At 30.0% G+C, this 16,941-nt stretch overlaps 12 protein-coding genes across 12 annotated transcripts; 7 read left to right on the top strand and 5 right to left on the bottom strand. All coding sequences in view use genetic code 12, as the record gives it.

The window, feature by feature from the left end:
• Window positions 1-235: 235 nt before the first annotated feature.
• KGF54_000248 (21S rRNA (uridine2791-2'-O) methyltransferase) lies at window positions 236-928 on the top strand (the record flags this gene model as incomplete). The annotated part of the gene is made up of 1 exon (XM_051762963.1): window positions 236-928. One exon carries the CDS (start codon window positions 236-238, stop codon window positions 926-928), a length of 693 nt encoding a protein of 230 aa, XP_051622863.1.
• Window positions 929-949: 21 nt separating this feature from the next.
• AHA1 (Aha1p) lies at window positions 950-1,984 on the bottom strand (the record flags this gene model as incomplete). Its single annotated transcript, XM_051762952.1, has 1 exon — window positions 950-1,984. The coding sequence occupies one exon, from the start codon at window positions 1,982-1,984 to the stop codon at window positions 950-952; it is 1,035 nt and encodes a 344-aa protein (XP_051622862.1).
• A 252-nt stretch (window positions 1,985-2,236) lies between these two features.
• Window positions 2,237-5,394, top strand: MPS1 (serine/threonine/tyrosine protein kinase; the record flags this gene model as incomplete). Its single annotated transcript, XM_051762941.1, has 2 exons — window positions 2,237-2,395; window positions 3,706-5,394. The coding sequence occupies 2 exons, from the start codon at window positions 2,237-2,239 to the stop codon at window positions 5,392-5,394; spliced, it is 1,848 nt and encodes a 615-aa protein (XP_051622861.1).
• A 35-nt stretch (window positions 5,395-5,429) lies between these two features.
• ARP2 (actin-related protein 2) lies at window positions 5,430-6,675 on the bottom strand (the record flags this gene model as incomplete). Its single annotated transcript, XM_051762930.1, has 2 exons — window positions 5,430-6,589; window positions 6,660-6,675. The coding sequence occupies 2 exons, from the start codon at window positions 6,673-6,675 to the stop codon at window positions 5,430-5,432; spliced, it is 1,176 nt and encodes a 391-aa protein (XP_051622860.1).
• A 235-nt stretch (window positions 6,676-6,910) lies between these two features.
• KGF54_000244 (tRNA 1-methyladenosine methyltransferase subunit) lies at window positions 6,911-7,912 on the bottom strand (the record flags this gene model as incomplete). The annotated part of the gene is made up of 1 exon (XM_051762919.1): window positions 6,911-7,912. One exon carries the CDS (start codon window positions 7,910-7,912, stop codon window positions 6,911-6,913), a length of 1,002 nt encoding a protein of 333 aa, XP_051622859.1.
• A 593-nt stretch (window positions 7,913-8,505) lies between these two features.
• On the top strand, window positions 8,506-9,051 carry KGF54_000243 (uncharacterized protein; the record flags this gene model as incomplete). Its single annotated transcript, XM_051762908.1, has 1 exon — window positions 8,506-9,051. The coding sequence occupies one exon, from the start codon at window positions 8,506-8,508 to the stop codon at window positions 9,049-9,051; it is 546 nt and encodes a 181-aa protein (XP_051622858.1).
• Window positions 9,052-9,057: 6 nt separating this feature from the next.
• Window positions 9,058-10,389, bottom strand: KGF54_000242 (uncharacterized protein; the record flags this gene model as incomplete). The annotated part of the gene is made up of 1 exon (XM_051762897.1): window positions 9,058-10,389. One exon carries the CDS (start codon window positions 10,387-10,389, stop codon window positions 9,058-9,060), a length of 1,332 nt encoding a protein of 443 aa, XP_051622857.1.
• Window positions 10,390-10,657: 268 nt separating this feature from the next.
• RPN7 (proteasome regulatory particle lid subunit) lies at window positions 10,658-11,860 on the top strand (the record flags this gene model as incomplete). Its single annotated transcript, XM_051762886.1, has 1 exon — window positions 10,658-11,860. The coding sequence occupies one exon, from the start codon at window positions 10,658-10,660 to the stop codon at window positions 11,858-11,860; it is 1,203 nt and encodes a 400-aa protein (XP_051622856.1).
• A 23-nt stretch (window positions 11,861-11,883) lies between these two features.
• On the bottom strand, window positions 11,884-13,017 carry KGF54_000240 (cleavage polyadenylation factor subunit; the record flags this gene model as incomplete). The annotated part of the gene is made up of 1 exon (XM_051762875.1): window positions 11,884-13,017. The coding sequence occupies one exon, from the start codon at window positions 13,015-13,017 to the stop codon at window positions 11,884-11,886; it is 1,134 nt and encodes a 377-aa protein (XP_051622855.1).
• Window positions 13,018-13,222: 205 nt separating this feature from the next.
• On the top strand, window positions 13,223-14,488 carry KGF54_000239 (uncharacterized protein; the record flags this gene model as incomplete). The annotated part of the gene is made up of 1 exon (XM_051762863.1): window positions 13,223-14,488. The coding sequence occupies one exon, from the start codon at window positions 13,223-13,225 to the stop codon at window positions 14,486-14,488; it is 1,266 nt and encodes a 421-aa protein (XP_051622854.1).
• Window positions 14,489-15,128: 640 nt separating this feature from the next.
• On the top strand, window positions 15,129-15,956 carry KGF54_000238 (uncharacterized protein; the record flags this gene model as incomplete). Its single annotated transcript, XM_051762853.1, has 1 exon — window positions 15,129-15,956. The coding sequence occupies one exon, from the start codon at window positions 15,129-15,131 to the stop codon at window positions 15,954-15,956; it is 828 nt and encodes a 275-aa protein (XP_051622853.1).
• Window positions 15,957-16,500: 544 nt separating this feature from the next.
• KGF54_000237 (uncharacterized protein) lies at window positions 16,501-16,857 on the top strand (the record flags this gene model as incomplete). The annotated part of the gene is made up of 1 exon (XM_051762842.1): window positions 16,501-16,857. One exon carries the CDS (start codon window positions 16,501-16,503, stop codon window positions 16,855-16,857), a length of 357 nt encoding a protein of 118 aa, XP_051622852.1.
• Between the last annotated feature and the right edge of the window lie 84 nt (window positions 16,858-16,941).

Raw genomic sequence — 16,941 nt, 5'->3', positions numbered from 1 at the left:
CATAAAGAAGGGGATAAACCTAAATCAATGGTTAGTAGTATTTATATGAAAAGATCTTAGCATGGGCATAATTTATTCAAATTCCTTCTCTAGTTTTTATCACAACGGTTTTTATGTAATGATCTCTAATCTTCTATAAAAAGAAAGCAATGATTCAAAATTTTAAGCTACCAAATCTTTTGATGGCTTTTTCTTAAAAGTCCGAAGTTTCAAATCTAAATGATTTTGAATTTGTATGTTTGAACAAGTTCAATATGTATCAATAAGATTTAAATCATCAAGTTTAAAAAAACATTTACAAAAAGTTCATAATGATCCTTTTAATAATAAAAAGAGAGGTGAATTTTATAGATCAAGAGCTGCTTTTAAATTAATTGAAATTAATGGAAAATGTAAGTTGTTTGATTCAAAGACTAAAAATATAGTCGATTTAGGTTTTTCTCCAGGAGCTTGGAGTCAAGTGGCTGTTAAGAAAGTTCAGGACCAAAAAATACCATACAAAATTTTGGGGGTTGATATAAACCAAGCTATACCTGTTAAAGGATGTCATTATATTCAAGGTGATGTGACGAAAAAATCAACTCATGATAAAATTGAGGAATTTTTTGAAGGTGAGAAACTTGATCTAATAATTAGTGATATGATGGTCAATTGCACTGGTCATGATCATCATGATCATATCGGAAGTATGGAATTATGCAATGCAGCACTTATATTAGCATTCAATCAACTAAAAATTGGAGGAAAAATTGTAATGAAAGTATGGAACGGATCAGAAATCAAAATACTAGAATCAAGAATGAAAGTATTATTTGAAAAATTAATTAGAATGAAACCTGATGCAAGTAGATCTGAATCAAGTGAAATATTCTTTGTTGGGTTGAGAAGAAAAGATTCAAACATTACATTACAAGATTTATTCAATTAATACATCTTATTCTATCTAATTCTATAAGACAGCTCCAAATCCAAATGTAATTTTTATAGATCTAATATACATATCTTCAAAATTATCTTTAACTCTTTCTTCTTCTCCAATAGGTATACCTGAAAATTTAACCACTAATTTAGTTTCTCCAGAACTTTGTACTAATTTCATATCTAATTCAGCATAATGACCTTCTTTCCAATCTTGTAATCTCCATAATTCTACAATTTGTTCATTTCGTACGAGTTTTAAAAATTTCCCTTGAACTGCTCCTCCAAAAAATTTAAAAGTTGAACCTTCTTTTGGTGGAAATTTTTCTATTATTGGGTATGATCTTGTCCATGCTGCAATTCTTGATTCATCTAATAATGTTATATAAATTTGTTCTGCAGATGTGTTGAAAGATGGCTCAAGATGTAATGTAGTTGTGTTATATTTTGGAATTTTAGATGTACCGCTAGTCTTTGATTCTTCCTTTTTTGGGACAGTGGTGGTTGGTTTTGCTACTGGTTTTGGGGCTTCTTTCTTTTGCTGTGGTTGTTGTGCAGGTGCTGGTGCTTGTGATAAGTTTCCTTTAGTATAAGTTGATGTAACTTTATCTTTTTCAATTTGAATATCTCTAACATTAGTTTCAATTAAATCAGGTCCAAATTTTAATAGTTTTGATTTCAATTGCGGTACCAATTTTTGTTTGATTAAAGTTGTTATACCTGTATTCTCACTACTTTCATTATAAACTGAAATTTCAAATACTAAATCACTCTCTTCACTATCATAAGCTAATTCAGGAATTGTAATTGATCCAGATATATCATCGTCTTTTTCATTATATCCATGGAATGATAATACGATTTTTAAATCAAATAACGATATGACTTTCCCTTTTCTTTGAGATACATCAACGTCACCTTCAACTGATGAAACATCAACTATGTGTACATTACTAGTTTCATCTTGTGCATCTAATCCTAGTAAATTTTCTTCAAAATATTCTTTTGACCATGTTAAACAGTTTTTATCTACCCAATGCCAATTATTTGGGTTATTTACAACCATTTTGATATACTTTTATTGAATTAAATGGGGTTGAGTTGTAAAAGAAGTTAATAGAAAATGAATAGAATTTGAATAAGAAATTATAATTTTTCAAAAAATCCTAATTTTGAAAACAACTCTATACTGATTTTGAAAGGTGTTAAAAAAATAAAATTATTATGCATTTCAAGAAATGTTAGACATTTTTATATTTTTTCAAATCAATCAAACTATTTACAACCTTCATTACATCATTAAATCTCAATTAATAATATGTCAGGACGTCAAGGTGGTAAAGCTAAACCATTAAAAGCACCAAAGAAAAAGCAACAAGAAGATGATGAAGATGCTGCTGCTTTTAAAGCTAAAAAGGCAGCTGATGAAAAAGCACGTAAAGAAATGGCAGAAAAAGCTAAAAAAGGAGGTCCTTTGGTTGGTGGGGGTATTAAAAAAAGTGGTAAGAAATAAGTATGATTATCATTAGAGAATCTGGTATTGATCAATTAGTGTAATGAATTTCAATTTGTAATATAGTTGTGCCTACGGAGTTTTTTATAATAGATATTTGATTTGCATTAGCAAAAAGCCCTTAACAAAATTTTCTAATTCAAGACATAAGCATGTACTCATTGACTTTACCGAATGAAAATGAATACACGGATTAGTTCATTCGCCTTTAAAAAAACTCTCTCTGTGCTTCTTGAGAATGTGTTGTTTTTACTCTCCTTAACTTGAACACGAGTTAATTATAGCTTGTCATCACTTCAATGTGAAATTTAGTCAAATCGTTGGTTATGCTTTTGCTGGTCTTCTTATTTGTAAGACTGAAGATCATATTAAAGACTTTGCTCACTAGGATTGGGTCATGGTATTTTTTTCTTACCAATTTGCCGCAAAATTGTTGCAAAATTTTTTTTCCAAATTCAACATCTATACAGTTATTTGCTCTCTATTGTCTACACCATTTCTGACTACCAACAAAAAAAAATGTATTCCAGATACTGGCAATGTTATGTTTGCGAGCTTAAAGAGCCTTTTCTCAAAAAAAAAAAAACAAATTCAACGATTATTGTAACGACCAGAGGGAGGATTGAACTCCCGATCTTGTGATTAACAGTCACACGCCTTAACCAGCTTGGCCATCCAGTCATTTTCTGGGTTTTGTTGTGTAAACTTAGTTCTTTTTGATGAGGGAGTGGAATTCTCTTCTAAAGTCCTCCGTGACCTTAGTCGAGGTCTAAATTGAGTTTGTAGTCTACGTATGAACCATCATATTGAGCTTGATTTAAACTAAACTAAAAACTAACTAAAAGAAAAAGTATCATGAACATATTCAAGATCTTTTTTCCAACATAAATCTATAAAATTATTCGTGACAAGCTTGTATCACAAAACAAGCTATGTAAGACAAATTAGTTGCTTTATACAACATATTTGATCTTTTGTAGGTCTTATGAGTAGTAAATTTAGTGGAGCGATTATAAAGAAAGTTTTCGAGGTAGTTTGTTGGAAGTTATGATAAAAAATAAAATTGTAAAACTTTGAATTATTTTCAAATCACAAAAAACGAAAACAAAAATATAATATTTATAAAATTATAAACAAACCAAATAAAAACAAATCAGCGAATTAATTATTTAATCAATATTCATAAATGTATTTAGATGTCATATGATTCAATATATAAATCGCATTTTTTGAGAAGATCTCCGCCACTAGCTGGTGTTTCCACTTCCACAAAGCGACAATTCGAAGATGATCAAACATTTGCTCCACCACCATCATTAAGTTATTATAGTATAGAAGTATTAAATTCCAAAAAATCAACATCGAATAGATCCTCAATCACTGGGAAGTATAATGAAGATTTTGCAGATAGACAAAGTGAGTTGAAAAAGAAATTATCAGCAACATATGGACATACAACAACCGCATCAACTCAAAATTCATTTAACACTCATAATTCTGCTGATGATATAATGGATGAAAAATCTGGATCAACTTCAAAATCAACAACATCGACAGATAACAAATTAAAGAGAAAAAGAAAATATGGGAAACTACTAGGTGAACCAAAACGTGCATCAGAAATTAATATATTAGAAGATGATCCAATCCCTATTGATGAAGAACTAATTAAAAAAAATGTTGAGCAAAGAAAAGAACAACAACGACGAATTGAAATTGAAAATCAAATTAAACAAGAAAATATAGAAATCGAATTTAAAACTCCATTAAAATCACCATTCGAAGAGAAAAGAATTCCATTAAGCAATATATCACCAAATGTATTTAGAAAACCACATATTCCTGTTAAAATACCCATTGTCGAACAACAACCAATACCTAAATACGAACCACCTTCAGTACCTAAATACGAACCCCCAGTACCAAAATTTCAACCACAACCAAATGATGAAGAGTCACGAAAGAAATTTGTGGTAAATGGGAAAGAATATGAGAAAATGGAATTATTAGGTAGAGGTGGATCTTCAAAAGTATATCGTATAAAAGCGTCAAATGGTCATCAGTATGCACTCAAAAAAGTAATGCTCAATCAGTTTGAAGATATAGAAGGTTTCAAAGGAGAAATTGCTTTATTGAAAAAACTACGAAATTACAAGAGAGTTGTCAAATTATATGATAGTGAAGTAACAAAATCATCCTTATACTTAATAATGGAAAAAGGTGATATAGATTTAGCAATGTTATTTCAAAATAGATTAAATATGAACTTACCATTAGATTTACAATTTGTTAGATATCATATTTCAGAAATGTTTAAATGCGTAAAAGATGTTCATGATGCTGGCATTGTGCACAGTGATTTGAAACCTGCAAATTTTTTAATGGTTAGAGGTATATTAAAGATAATTGATTTTGGAATAGCAAATGCTGTACCCGATCATACATCAAATATTTATAGAGAATCACAAATTGGAACTCCAAATTATATGGCACCAGAAGCTTTAGAGGAAGCAAATTTAGTTGAATCGAAAAATACCACATGGAAAGTTGGGAGACCTTCAGATATTTGGTCTTGTGGTTGTATACTATATCAATTTATTTATGGAAGACCACCATATGCTTCATTGGCAGGCACCAAGAGAATATTGGCTATAATGAATCCACAATTTAAAATACAGTATCCACCTCATGGAATCGGAAATGTTTTGGTTCCTCAAAGTGTCATCAAATTAATCAAAAACTGTTTAAATAGAGATCCTGATGATAGATGGACAGTTGAACAATGTTTGGCAAGTGATTTTTTCAATCCCAAAGTAGTAGATGAAAATATAATTAGTAAAGTTGTTCATGAAAGTATTAATTTGGGTTACAATAAGAGAAAAGCAGGAGAGGGAATAACAACGGAAGCTTATGATTCAATGGTAAACAATATTATAGAGCAAATTCGTATATATAATTGCTAATACAATGTAATTTTACAATTTTTTTTTTCAAGTATTTATCTAGGTCCTAACTTCTCTAAAACTCTTGGCCCTTGTTCTTCCCATTCTTGTTTTGATATCCACATATGATCTTTATCTGCCATTATATTAGCCAATACTGCACCACCAATAAATACCATATGTTTTCTTCTTGGAGGATCTTCAATTCTTACTTTAAATTTTTCCAATCTTGTTGGATCTCCATGTAATACTTTTGTTAACCATAATTGTTTTAATTCTTTTTCTAATCTTGAAGGTAATCCTGGATACATTGATGAACCACCTGATAATACAATTGCTTTGAAAAGTGATGATCTAACATCAACATCAGCTGCTTGTATTGTATTAAATAAAGTTTCTCCAACACCTGGTTGTTCAACATCTACTAAATGAGGTTGAAATAAACATTCAGGAGCTTCGAATCTTTCACTACCAACTTTTATAACTCTACCATCTGGTAATTCATAAGATTCAACTAATGTAGTAGTTTCATTAGCTAATTTTGCATCAAATCCTAAATCATAACTTACATAACATAATTTTTCTTTAATTTGACGTACAGTTTCAAAATCTGCAGTTCTATTGAATGCATATCCTCTACGAAACAATAAGTTGATTAGGTGTCTTGTAACATCTCTTCCTGCAACATCTAATCTTTTTGTTAAATGATTTAATACTACTGATTCATAAACTGGAACAATATGTGTAACACCATCACCTGAATCAACAACCACCCCTGAACTTAAACCTTGTGCATATAAAGCTAACACGGCCTGTATTGCCACATATACTCCTCCAAATCCATATTTTTCAAACATAACTTGACACATGATTTCTCTATTTTTCAAAGGATTCATTGGTGGTTCAGTTAATAATATTTTTTGACCTTGAGGATTTAATTTCATTTTATCATAAAATGCATAATCCCATAAATGTTCCATATCTTCCCAATTTTTTATAATACCATTTTCCATGGGGTAATTGATTTGTAATAATGATCTTACTTGACTTGCTTCTGACCCACACATTATATCTTTTATCTCTATGTCATCTGGTACCAAAAGATTTCTTTCTTCTGCTCTTAATATAGGTCTACCAACCATTGAAGGAAATGTATAATCAGGGAAATTGGTTCCTGCTCGACCAATCTTGACAAAACCAGTACCTTGATCAAGAACTAAAGATCGGAAAAAGTTAGTATTTTAAACTTTAAATTTATCGATTGGTTTTGTAATAGCTCAACATACCTATCGGTGAACTCATTTTTGTTGTGTTAATGATGTAATGGTTTTTTGCGAGTTATTCTTCAAACCTTGATGTATAATTTCGGTACTTAATTATAGATTTCAATTGTTCAACAGGCGATAATCAATAGTGACAAACGCTACCATTTTTTTGATTTTTGGACTATAGCAAGTGAGCCGGAGTTTACTTAAATATTAATTAGAGTTAAATACTACGATTTATTGGAATAAATCATGTCTATTGAATTTTATACTTATTCCTCATTAACTATTGTATATGCAAACGTCAAGTACGAAGTATGACTCTTTATTTCATTTTCTGATTTCGTCACTTCTAACCATTCATAACCTTCCTCACCTTCCTTAACTTTTGCACTCTTTCTTGAAGATTTAAAACCATTTTCATTAGTCTTGGATAATTTCTTAGGTGGTTCACCATTTTTCATACTCTCTACTCCAATTTTTTTCCTTTGTTGTATATCTTTAATTCTATTTATTGCATCTGATACATCTCTTTTCATTTCTTTTCTTGCTTCCCATCTCTTTGCTGCAACTTCTACCATTTCTATATTAGTCCATCCGTTTTCTTCTAATGCTTTAACTGTTTTGTCTACTTGTTCTATGCACGGTGAAAAACAACAGATTCCAACTCTTTTGTTTTTTGTGATTACTGAATTTAAATGGGGTATCGCTGTCCAAGGTGAAGGCAAATCTAAAAAGACAACATCTCCATTAACATCTTGATCTATATTAAATCCATCATTACATACATCTCTATGAGTTATTATTGTGTTGGTAAGTCCATGTTGTTCCAATTCCTTTTTAGCTTCTAAATATCTTGGCTCATGAAATTCATATGTAAATACTTTCCCTTTCTTACTTACAGTTCTTGCAAACGAATGAGTGAAAGAAGCTGAACCAGTCCCGGCTTCAATTATTCTGGATCCACAAGTAACATTTAGTCTTTGTATAATATATGATGAATCTGGAGTATAAACAATTTGAGTTCGATGAGGTAATGACAAAGTCCACATTTCAGGGGTTGGAAATAATAAATGAATGAAACCAAATCCTTTTGCTCCTGGCATTTGTGAACCATATTTCATACCAATCATTGTATTATGATGAAAATGACCATATCTTGTATTTAGTATTTCTCCCTTTGTTATATAAATCGGTTTAATTGAAGTTCTATTTATAAAAGCCAACACCAAATCACCTTCTTCTATATAGTCTTTGTATTCGAAAAATGACATAATGATGTTGAATTATTGTAGATGAAATATGACTACAAATTAGTAGATCAAATAAAGTGAGTATTAGTATTGTACGCATTTTTTTTTTCTCGTATTTCGCATCTCAAATTTGAAACTTCAGAGAGCACAAAATTATGAAACAGTTGCAAAATTAGGATTGTCAAAGTTTATTATAGAACCACCTTAACTAGACAAATTGATTCAAACCAGTCCAAAACCTTTAACCCACTGATTTTACAGTTGAGATAAATTTAAAGCTACTTTTCAAGTAAAATATTTAAGGACCACAAACCTTTATATAAAACATCTTCTTTTACTTAGACAATACATATTCAAAACAAAAATAAAGCCCATCTAGTAGCTCTTTTGCAGATAAATTTTAGAGAGCTCTTATATAAACGCAGTAGTGTTTAACAGTATTTGAGATAGTAAATTGGTTAATGCTGAGATTTCAATAAAATACCACTTAAGATCCAAAGTCGTGCGACATTAAACATTTTTGGTAAAAAGAGATTTCAACGAATTTATCATGAAAAAGTACTTCAGCTAATGCACATAGAACAAACCATCATAATACTAATAAAGATAAATTAATGTCCAGTATAACAACACAACCACAAAGTGAAGAAGTGGTACCGAACCAACAATCTCAACAACAACCTCAAAAATCAAACGATCCTTTAGCAACAAGAGTGGAAGATTTATATTTAGAAAGTTATGCATTTACAACAGCGGCAGCAATAGTTGGATCAGTAGATAGAAAAATATTTGTTTTATTAAGAGATGGAAGAAGTCTATTTGGTATATTAAGAACATTTGATCAATTTGCAAATTTAGTACTACAGGATACATTTGAAAGAATATATTTGAAATCAGACACCACGGAAGAAAATGAAAAATTTGGAGAAATATATAGAGGAGTATTTATGGTAAGAGGAGAAAATGTTGTTATGATGGGAGAATTAGATATTGATAAAGAAGATGATCATTTAAAAACAATTGAACAAATACCATTTGAACAAGTAGAAAAAGAATTAAAATTAAAGCATGAAAATTTGATAAAAAATGAAAGACGAAGGACTAAAAATTATTTACAAAAGGGATTAATAAATGACTTTTATAAATCTGATTTATATTAATTTAGGTTATAATTTATTTAATTTTTTTTGATTAACTTCCATTTTGTCAAAATATGTATCAATTTCTCCAAATTTTTTAGCTTCATTTCTTGCTAATTGAGCTAAATGAGCTTCATCTGGACCATCAGCAATTCTTAAAGTTCTATTTAATGCATACATTCTAGCTAACTCAGTATCTTGAGAAACACCTTCAGCTCCAAATACTTGGATACCCCAATCAAGAATATCACTAATTGTTCTTGGTGTTTCAATTTTGGCTATTGCTATTTCTCTTTGAGCTTGTTTTGCATTTGAGATATCTATTTTGTGAGCAGCATTTAAAACTAATAAGAAACACCTTTCAATATCAATTTTACTTTGTGCATATTTATATAAGAAACTTTCTCTTTGATTCATTGGTTTACCAAATATTAATCTATGATTAGCTCTATGAGCAATTCTCATTAATGCAAATTCTCCAGTTCCTATTGCTCTCATACAATGATGAATTCTACCTGGTCCTAATCTTGATTGAATTAATTCGAATCCTCTACCTTCACCCGCCAATACTACATTTGGCATTTCATCAGATGGTATTTCATAATCGTTAAATTCAATTTCACAATGACCATGTGGAGCATCATCGTAACCTATAACTGAGAGTGGTCTGATTAATTTGGCTTTCCCAGAAGCTAAAGCCTTTTTAGCATCAATTGCAAGCACTGTATGATTTCTGTAAGGCTTCTCCTTGTCGTCACTGGTTTTGCACATCACCAACCACAAGTTACAACGGACGTCGCCCGCACCGCTTGCAAACCATTTGACTCCATTCAAAATATAATTACCTTTATTATTTTTTATAGCACTCACTGAAATGTTAAGTGCATTAGATGATGAAGTTCCCTTTTCCGTCATTAAAAATGCGGACCTGATCTCTCCATTCAATAATGGTTTTAAGTACTTGTTTTTTTGATAATCTGTACCATATTTTGCAAGTAGTTCCATATTACCAGTATCTGGAGCATTTGTATTTGTAGCTTCTGGTCCAACATGACATCTACCCAAGTATCTAGCCATTAAACCATATTCTAAATTAGTATATTGAGGACCTTCTTTGTAATGTTTTGATAAAAACATATTCCATAATCCTATTTCTTTAGCTTTTGTCTTTAATTGTTCAATTATTGGTGGGATTTCCTTCCATCTTTTTGTTGGATCCGTGGAAATTTGTTCATAATAAATTTTATCAGCTGGTATACAATAATCATTTACGAAATCTTTGGTTTTTTGAATAGCTTCAAGACCTCTTGGTGAGATTTTTTCTAAAAACACAGCTGGTATTTCATCTTTAACTGACATCTTGTTGGTTGATCAATTAGGTTAAAAATCTTTATTAACTCAAATAAAGTTGATTTTTATATTCGTAACAACTTCCCCACAAAAATAATGGAAAATTATTATTTGATTCGGAGTTTGAAAATTTTCCGCTTTTAAGGTCTGTCTTAAAATATTTTGAATTTTATGTCATTGTTATTTTTTTACGACACTCAACTTAGAATTTACGAAACATTTTTCAACTTCAAGATTATTTTGCCTTTCATTAAACCAAAGTATTTATACAACAAAAATGGAGATTGAATCCGATATACCTAAAATTCCAAATCATAAATTATCAGAACAACAATTCTTAATAACACATACCAATTTATCAAATGAAGAACGAAATAAAATCATAAATGAAATAATTGATACTATAAAATCAGAAAATCTTGCACCATATTACAAATATTTACATAATGAGATTAAAGACTTTCCTTATGATGATTCATTATATCAACAATTAGCCTCTAAAAACGAAGAAGAAATCAATGAATTAAAAACCAAAATAAAAGAAGCAGAAGGAGAAGAAGAAACTGAATTAGATGTAACTACCACAACCACCAAATTAGCAGAATACTACACCAAAATAATTGATAGAGAAAATGCAATTGAAACATTCAAAAAAGTTTTAGAATTAACATCAGATACAGGTAAAAAAATAGATCACCTTTTAACATTAGCAAGAATTAATTTTTTTTTCAATGATTTACCACAAGTTGGTAAAGATTTAGATCAAATATCAAACTTAATTGAAAAAGGTGGTGATTGGGAACGTAGAAATAGATTTAAAGCTTATAATGGGATTTATTTATTAGCAAATAGAAATTTTGAAGAAGCTGCAAAACTATTAATCGATTCATTAGCTACTTTTACTTCAACTGAATTATGTTCATATGAACAAATTGCTCATTATGCAATTGTTGCAGGCGTTATATCTTTAGGTAGAGTTGATTTGAAATCCAAAATTATTGATTCACCAGAAATTTTATCCATATATTCATCAGCACCAAAATTAGAACCATTATTAAATTTAACAAATTCATTATACACATGTCAATATAATTGTTTTTTCAGTTACCTTTTACAAACATATGATCAATTGTTAATTCCAAATAAATATTTACAACCACATGCTAATTACTTTTTGAGAGAAATGAGATGTAAAGCTTATGGTCAATTATTAGAGAGTTATAAATCATTATCATTAAAATCAATGGCTACTCAATTTAATATAAGTGAAGATTTCTTGGATCAAGATTTATGTAAATTTATTCCAAACAAAAAATTAAACTGCGTAATTGATAAGGTTAATGGTATAATTGAAACTAATAGACCGGACAACAAGAATAATCAATATCATTTATTAATTAAACAAGGTGATGGATTATTAACTAAATTACAAAAATACGGAGCTGCTGTAAAATTAAGTGGAGCTGAAAGAGTTGTATAGAAATTAGTAATATATATATTATCTTAGTTATCATTATATCTAGGTAAACCATATTGAACTCTAAACAGTTGAATTTTATGTTTAGCTTCTTCCTTTAGGTTTCTAAAACTACTTTCAGGAAGTGATAACATTGAGGCCATTTGATTTGCTTCTTCTGGATTTAATCTCATTAATTTTTGTTGAGTTTCTTCTGGGAAATGTGGCCATCTACTACCAGATACGGTTTGTTGATTTCTCATGTAAGGTGAGTTGTTTCCATACATATTATTATTGTAATTATTGTATTGTTGATATTGTTGTTGTTGTGGTTGTTGATACATACTTGGTTGTTGATGACTTGGTTGAGGAGTATTTGATGAAGATACAGATTCCATACTACTTTTGATAACATCATCATCAACAAACCCCATTAATGACAAAACTTGTACAGCACATAATGCAAAATTTGGATTTGCTTGAAAAAATTCTTGAGCTTTTGTTGAATCAGTTCTTAAAGCATTTTTCATATTTGCAATTAATTCAATTAATTGTATTGGTTGTACTGTACTTAATGTTTCATTTATCTTATCTGGTATTGTGAAGGGTAATGTTGATACAAATGGATAATTTTTAGAAGCTTGAGTAAATTTTATTGGCATTGGTGGTTCTTGTGACATTGTTGGTATATTTGTATTTAGGTTTGGATTAAAATTTTGTTGTTGGGGTGGTGTCATTATTCTTTGTTGTTGAGGTGGGGTCATATGTCTTTGCTGTGGTGGTAAAGGTGAATTATTTCTACTATTACTTAACATTTCTGGTGGTAATCTAACATTTGTTGGTATATTCATATTGGTAATATTTAGTAATCTTTTACTTTCTGATGGTAATTTATTTGATTTAAATCCTTCTTTTGAACCTTCGACTTTTAACCTTTTGGGGTTTCCATTTTGTTGAAATATTAAAATTTGATTTAATAAAGGTGCAGCTCTTTGAGCATCTCTAACAGTTTGATATTCAACAAAACAAAATCCTTTATTTTTACCTTCATAATCAAATCCTAATCTAACATCAACTATATTACCAGAATTTGCTACGACACTTTTTATTATGTTTTCATCCCAATCATAAGGTAACAGTCCAACATAGAGGACACTAGAGTTTATAGGTTTAAGGGCCATCGTGTGTGTTGATTAGATGAAGTTGTTATAGATGATGAATAATTTTATCGTTTGTAATTCTATAATAAATATATTTTGTAGTGGTAGTGTGAATATGATCAATACGCCGCATAACTAAAATTCAATTATTATAGATTAATTTATTTATTATAATTGATATGAAACTTATCTTGAATGAGTATAACTTTGTACTTTATCATCAATCATGGATTCTCCTATGGTAATAGATTTTGAAATATCAGATGGTAATACTGAAAATGTACCATTTTGGTTACGTGATGTTTTTGATAGAGCTTTAAATACAGCTGGATTAAGAAGAAATAGACTGGCTTCTGATGAAGCTATTGCAAGTTTAATTAAAGTTGATGTTAATCAATTAGTTGATAAAGAATGTTCTATTTGTTATGAAGCTTTTCTTACTAAACCTAATGAATTTGAAACCACTAATAATGAAAATGTACAAACTGCACTAAATGAACAAAACTTAAATTTAGATTCAACTTTTAAAAATAAATTATCCAAAGATTACCACTACAACCTACATACTTTAAAACATACTTCCAAATTCAATGATCCTTATTTTTTTTTCCCAACTGATGTTGGAGGTACATCATATAGTCGGTTTCCACAAAGAAATTTATCAAATATGAAAAAAGTTACAATTGAAGATCAATTTCCAGGTTATAAAGGTGATGAAAAAACAATAAAAGATAACAAGATAGAACAATACAAGAAAGATGGTCATATTGCGGTAAAAATGCCAGAATGTGAACATATTTTTGGCTTATCATGTATTGTTGAATGGTTAAAAGCTAATGTTTCATGTCCATTATGTAGAAAAGAAGTTGAAGCTAACAAGAATGATCCAAAAAGATTGAAAAAAGAAACTGTTGAATACAATACTGTATCGAATTTTAATCATGAAGGTACTATGGTTGATCATATACTAAATTATTCAACTGATGTTTTTAATCCATTTAGACGTCCTTTTAATCCCTCAATTACTCCTGTTACAGATTCATTTATGCATCAAGATTGGGTAACTCCACCATATCAATCACTACCAAATAGTTCACGAGATCCATCATTAGTTTTACCAAAAAGATTTCCCTTAATGGATTCATTTGGAACTAGTCCAAGATTATCATCCATACGTAGACCAACAAGAGATAGTCGTAGAGTTAGGAGAGCTAGACCACCAAACCCTAATATGGGAAATAATATTCCTACTACCACCACAATTAGTGTAAACACCACCACCACCACCAACAACAACAACAACGATGATAATGATACAAATAATAATAATGATGATACCAACTTTAATGATGAATTAGAAGGGAACGAAGAAAGAAGAAGAAGAAGAAGTGCTTCAAATGATTCTTCAAGAAGTGCAAGAAGAGTTAATTTTTCTCCACATACTACTAATATTGATGATTTAAATGATTCTACAGATAGCGAAACTTTATAAATTTAAGTAATTCAGACTTTGCTTGGTCATTTACTTTCGTTACCAATGTAAGTATGTAACTTAGTTCATTGTAGATGAACTCTTTTATATTGCAAAGTGCTTGTTAGAATGACAGCATACTTGTTGGTAGTGGTTTCAAAAATCAAGAGTCAAAATCTTGAATAAGAAAAAAAATACACGTAGAATTGACATTTATGACGTATACCATCGTTTATAACGATTTTATTACTATATTACAATACATATATAATAAGTTCCATGACTGAGGATAAGAGTGTAGACTGGTACTAGGGAAGTTCGAGAGTCACTTCAAATTGTAAGTAGCGAATGAATATTTATCTGGTGATATCATCTCAAATCATAATCTATCTTCTTTCTAAGTCAGACTTCGTAACAAATATGTAAAAATAATTACGAAGATTTTTTAAAACTCCTTACATTAGAATATATAGAATAACTTCATTTTTCCATGAAATATATTAGGATTGCTATTGCGTGAACATATAATTTAAATTGCAAAAAATCTAAGTTTTTGTGTAATTATCATATGATCTTATAAATAGCAATGATTTTCTACCCCAAATAGTATTATTAAATTTTCGATCAATTACATCAATAAAGAATTTACAATTAGTTTAAAATGTTACGTCAAACAATAATCAGATCAATTAAACCATCAATTGCTTTTAATTCAAACAGAATTGTCACTAGAAATTATGGAATTGTCGATGCTGCAACTCAAGCTGTTTTCGGTAAAAAAGGTTTAAATGAGAAAAAGGAAAAAGAGGGAAGATTGGAAAGAGATTTGGAAGAAGCTAACCTTGATGTAGGCAGAAAATTGGCCTCAGACATAGGGGAAGGACAAAAAATTGCCGGAGATATCAAAACAGACGCCAAGGACGCCAAAAGAGATGTTAAAGATGGATTACATGATGCCAACATGTCAGCTGGTAGGGGATTTGCAGATGTATTAGGTGATGGAGAAGACGTTGCAGCAGATACAGAGAAACTTGGAGATAAAATCAAGTCAGGATTGGAAGAAGCTAACTTGAAAACTGGAAAAGTATTAGCAGATGCTATAAATACTGCACAGGAAACCGGGGATAAAATTGCAAAAGATACTCATGACATTATAGATGGTACTGGATCAACTACTGAAAATTTAAAAAATAAAGCTTATCAAGCCGCTGATAGAGTCAACAAAAAGACTGGTGAAGTATTAGCAGAAGGTGTTGATAAAACCCAACAAGCAGCAGATCAAGTTAATAGAAAGACAGGTGCTGCTATCGCTGATGCTACGGAAACTGGTGAAAAAGTTTACAACAACTTAAAAGATGAAGAACATACTGAAAGTGAACTTGAAGAAGCTAGAGAAAAAGTAGAAAAGAATGCTGCTGGTTACAAAGACCTTCAAGATAAAGGTAAAGATGTTCCAAATATACAAAACAGAACTTCTGATTTAATGTAAAGGATTTAGAAAAATAGATTAGGATTAGATAAAAATAAATATTAAAACTCGCCGTTGAATAATTCTTGGCGTAGGAGACTTTTTATTAGTTTGGTGTTCTATAATTTATTGAGCAATAACTAATGGTGACTAGAATACTTCTCAACCACCAATCATAAGCGCTTTGAGTAGTTTTTGCAACATTTAAGTTTTGTCCGCATTATTCAAAAAAGCCCCCTAAGGAACCGTTTCATCTTTTTTTAGATATTACCCTTAATGTTTAACTGATTTTCTTTACTTGTCACAAGCTATGTAATGTACCAAGTCAAGTTTGTTAACCATATTCAACATAAGCAATTGGAACCAGGGCATATTTTTTTGAAATTAGAGCTTGCTATACAAATTTAAAAATTGCAATTAATATGTATGTAAATGCATTAAGGGTGGAAAATAAATAGTTAGAAAATACAAAAATGACTGCAAAATCCTCATAATTCAAAAAATAGATATTTACAAAGCAAATATCACTCTTCTTATTAGATCTCAAATAGCTTAAAATCTTACAATGACAGCAGCAAAATCAGGGATTGCAAATTTTGCAAGGTATTATTCAATAAAATCACAAGCAAACAAAACAGTTCAATGGGCAAGTAGTAAAAAACCAATCATTCAAGATATTAAATCACAAACTTTAAAAGCAGCAAATGCAATTAATTTGAAAGCTGGACTGGTTCTTGCAAAAACAATAGACAAAGCACAATCTAGCACTACACAGAAAAGCTCAAGACCAAAGTTGAGTGAAGAAGACGAAAGAATTGCCGATTTGAGAAGGAAAATTGAATTGAATGCTAAAGGTTATGGTAGTTTACAAAACAAGGGAAGAATCATGGATACTGAAGGAAGAGTTGATGATGGTTTTTGAAGGAGAATGACCCTGCAAATTTTCTGAGTATTAATTGTTAATATGATTAATTGAAACAGACTATTCTGAATTATTGATGAAAGG

This window comes from Candida jiufengensis (genome assembly GCF_024610255.1).
Source record: "Candida jiufengensis strain CBS 10846 chromosome Unknown scaffold9, whole genome shotgun sequence".
NCBI lineage: Eukaryota > Fungi > Ascomycota > Pichiomycetes > Serinales > Debaryomycetaceae > Lodderomyces > Lodderomyces jiufengensis.
Note: the sequence above shows the minus strand (reverse complement) of the source record. Positions and strands in the feature narration are given on the sequence as shown.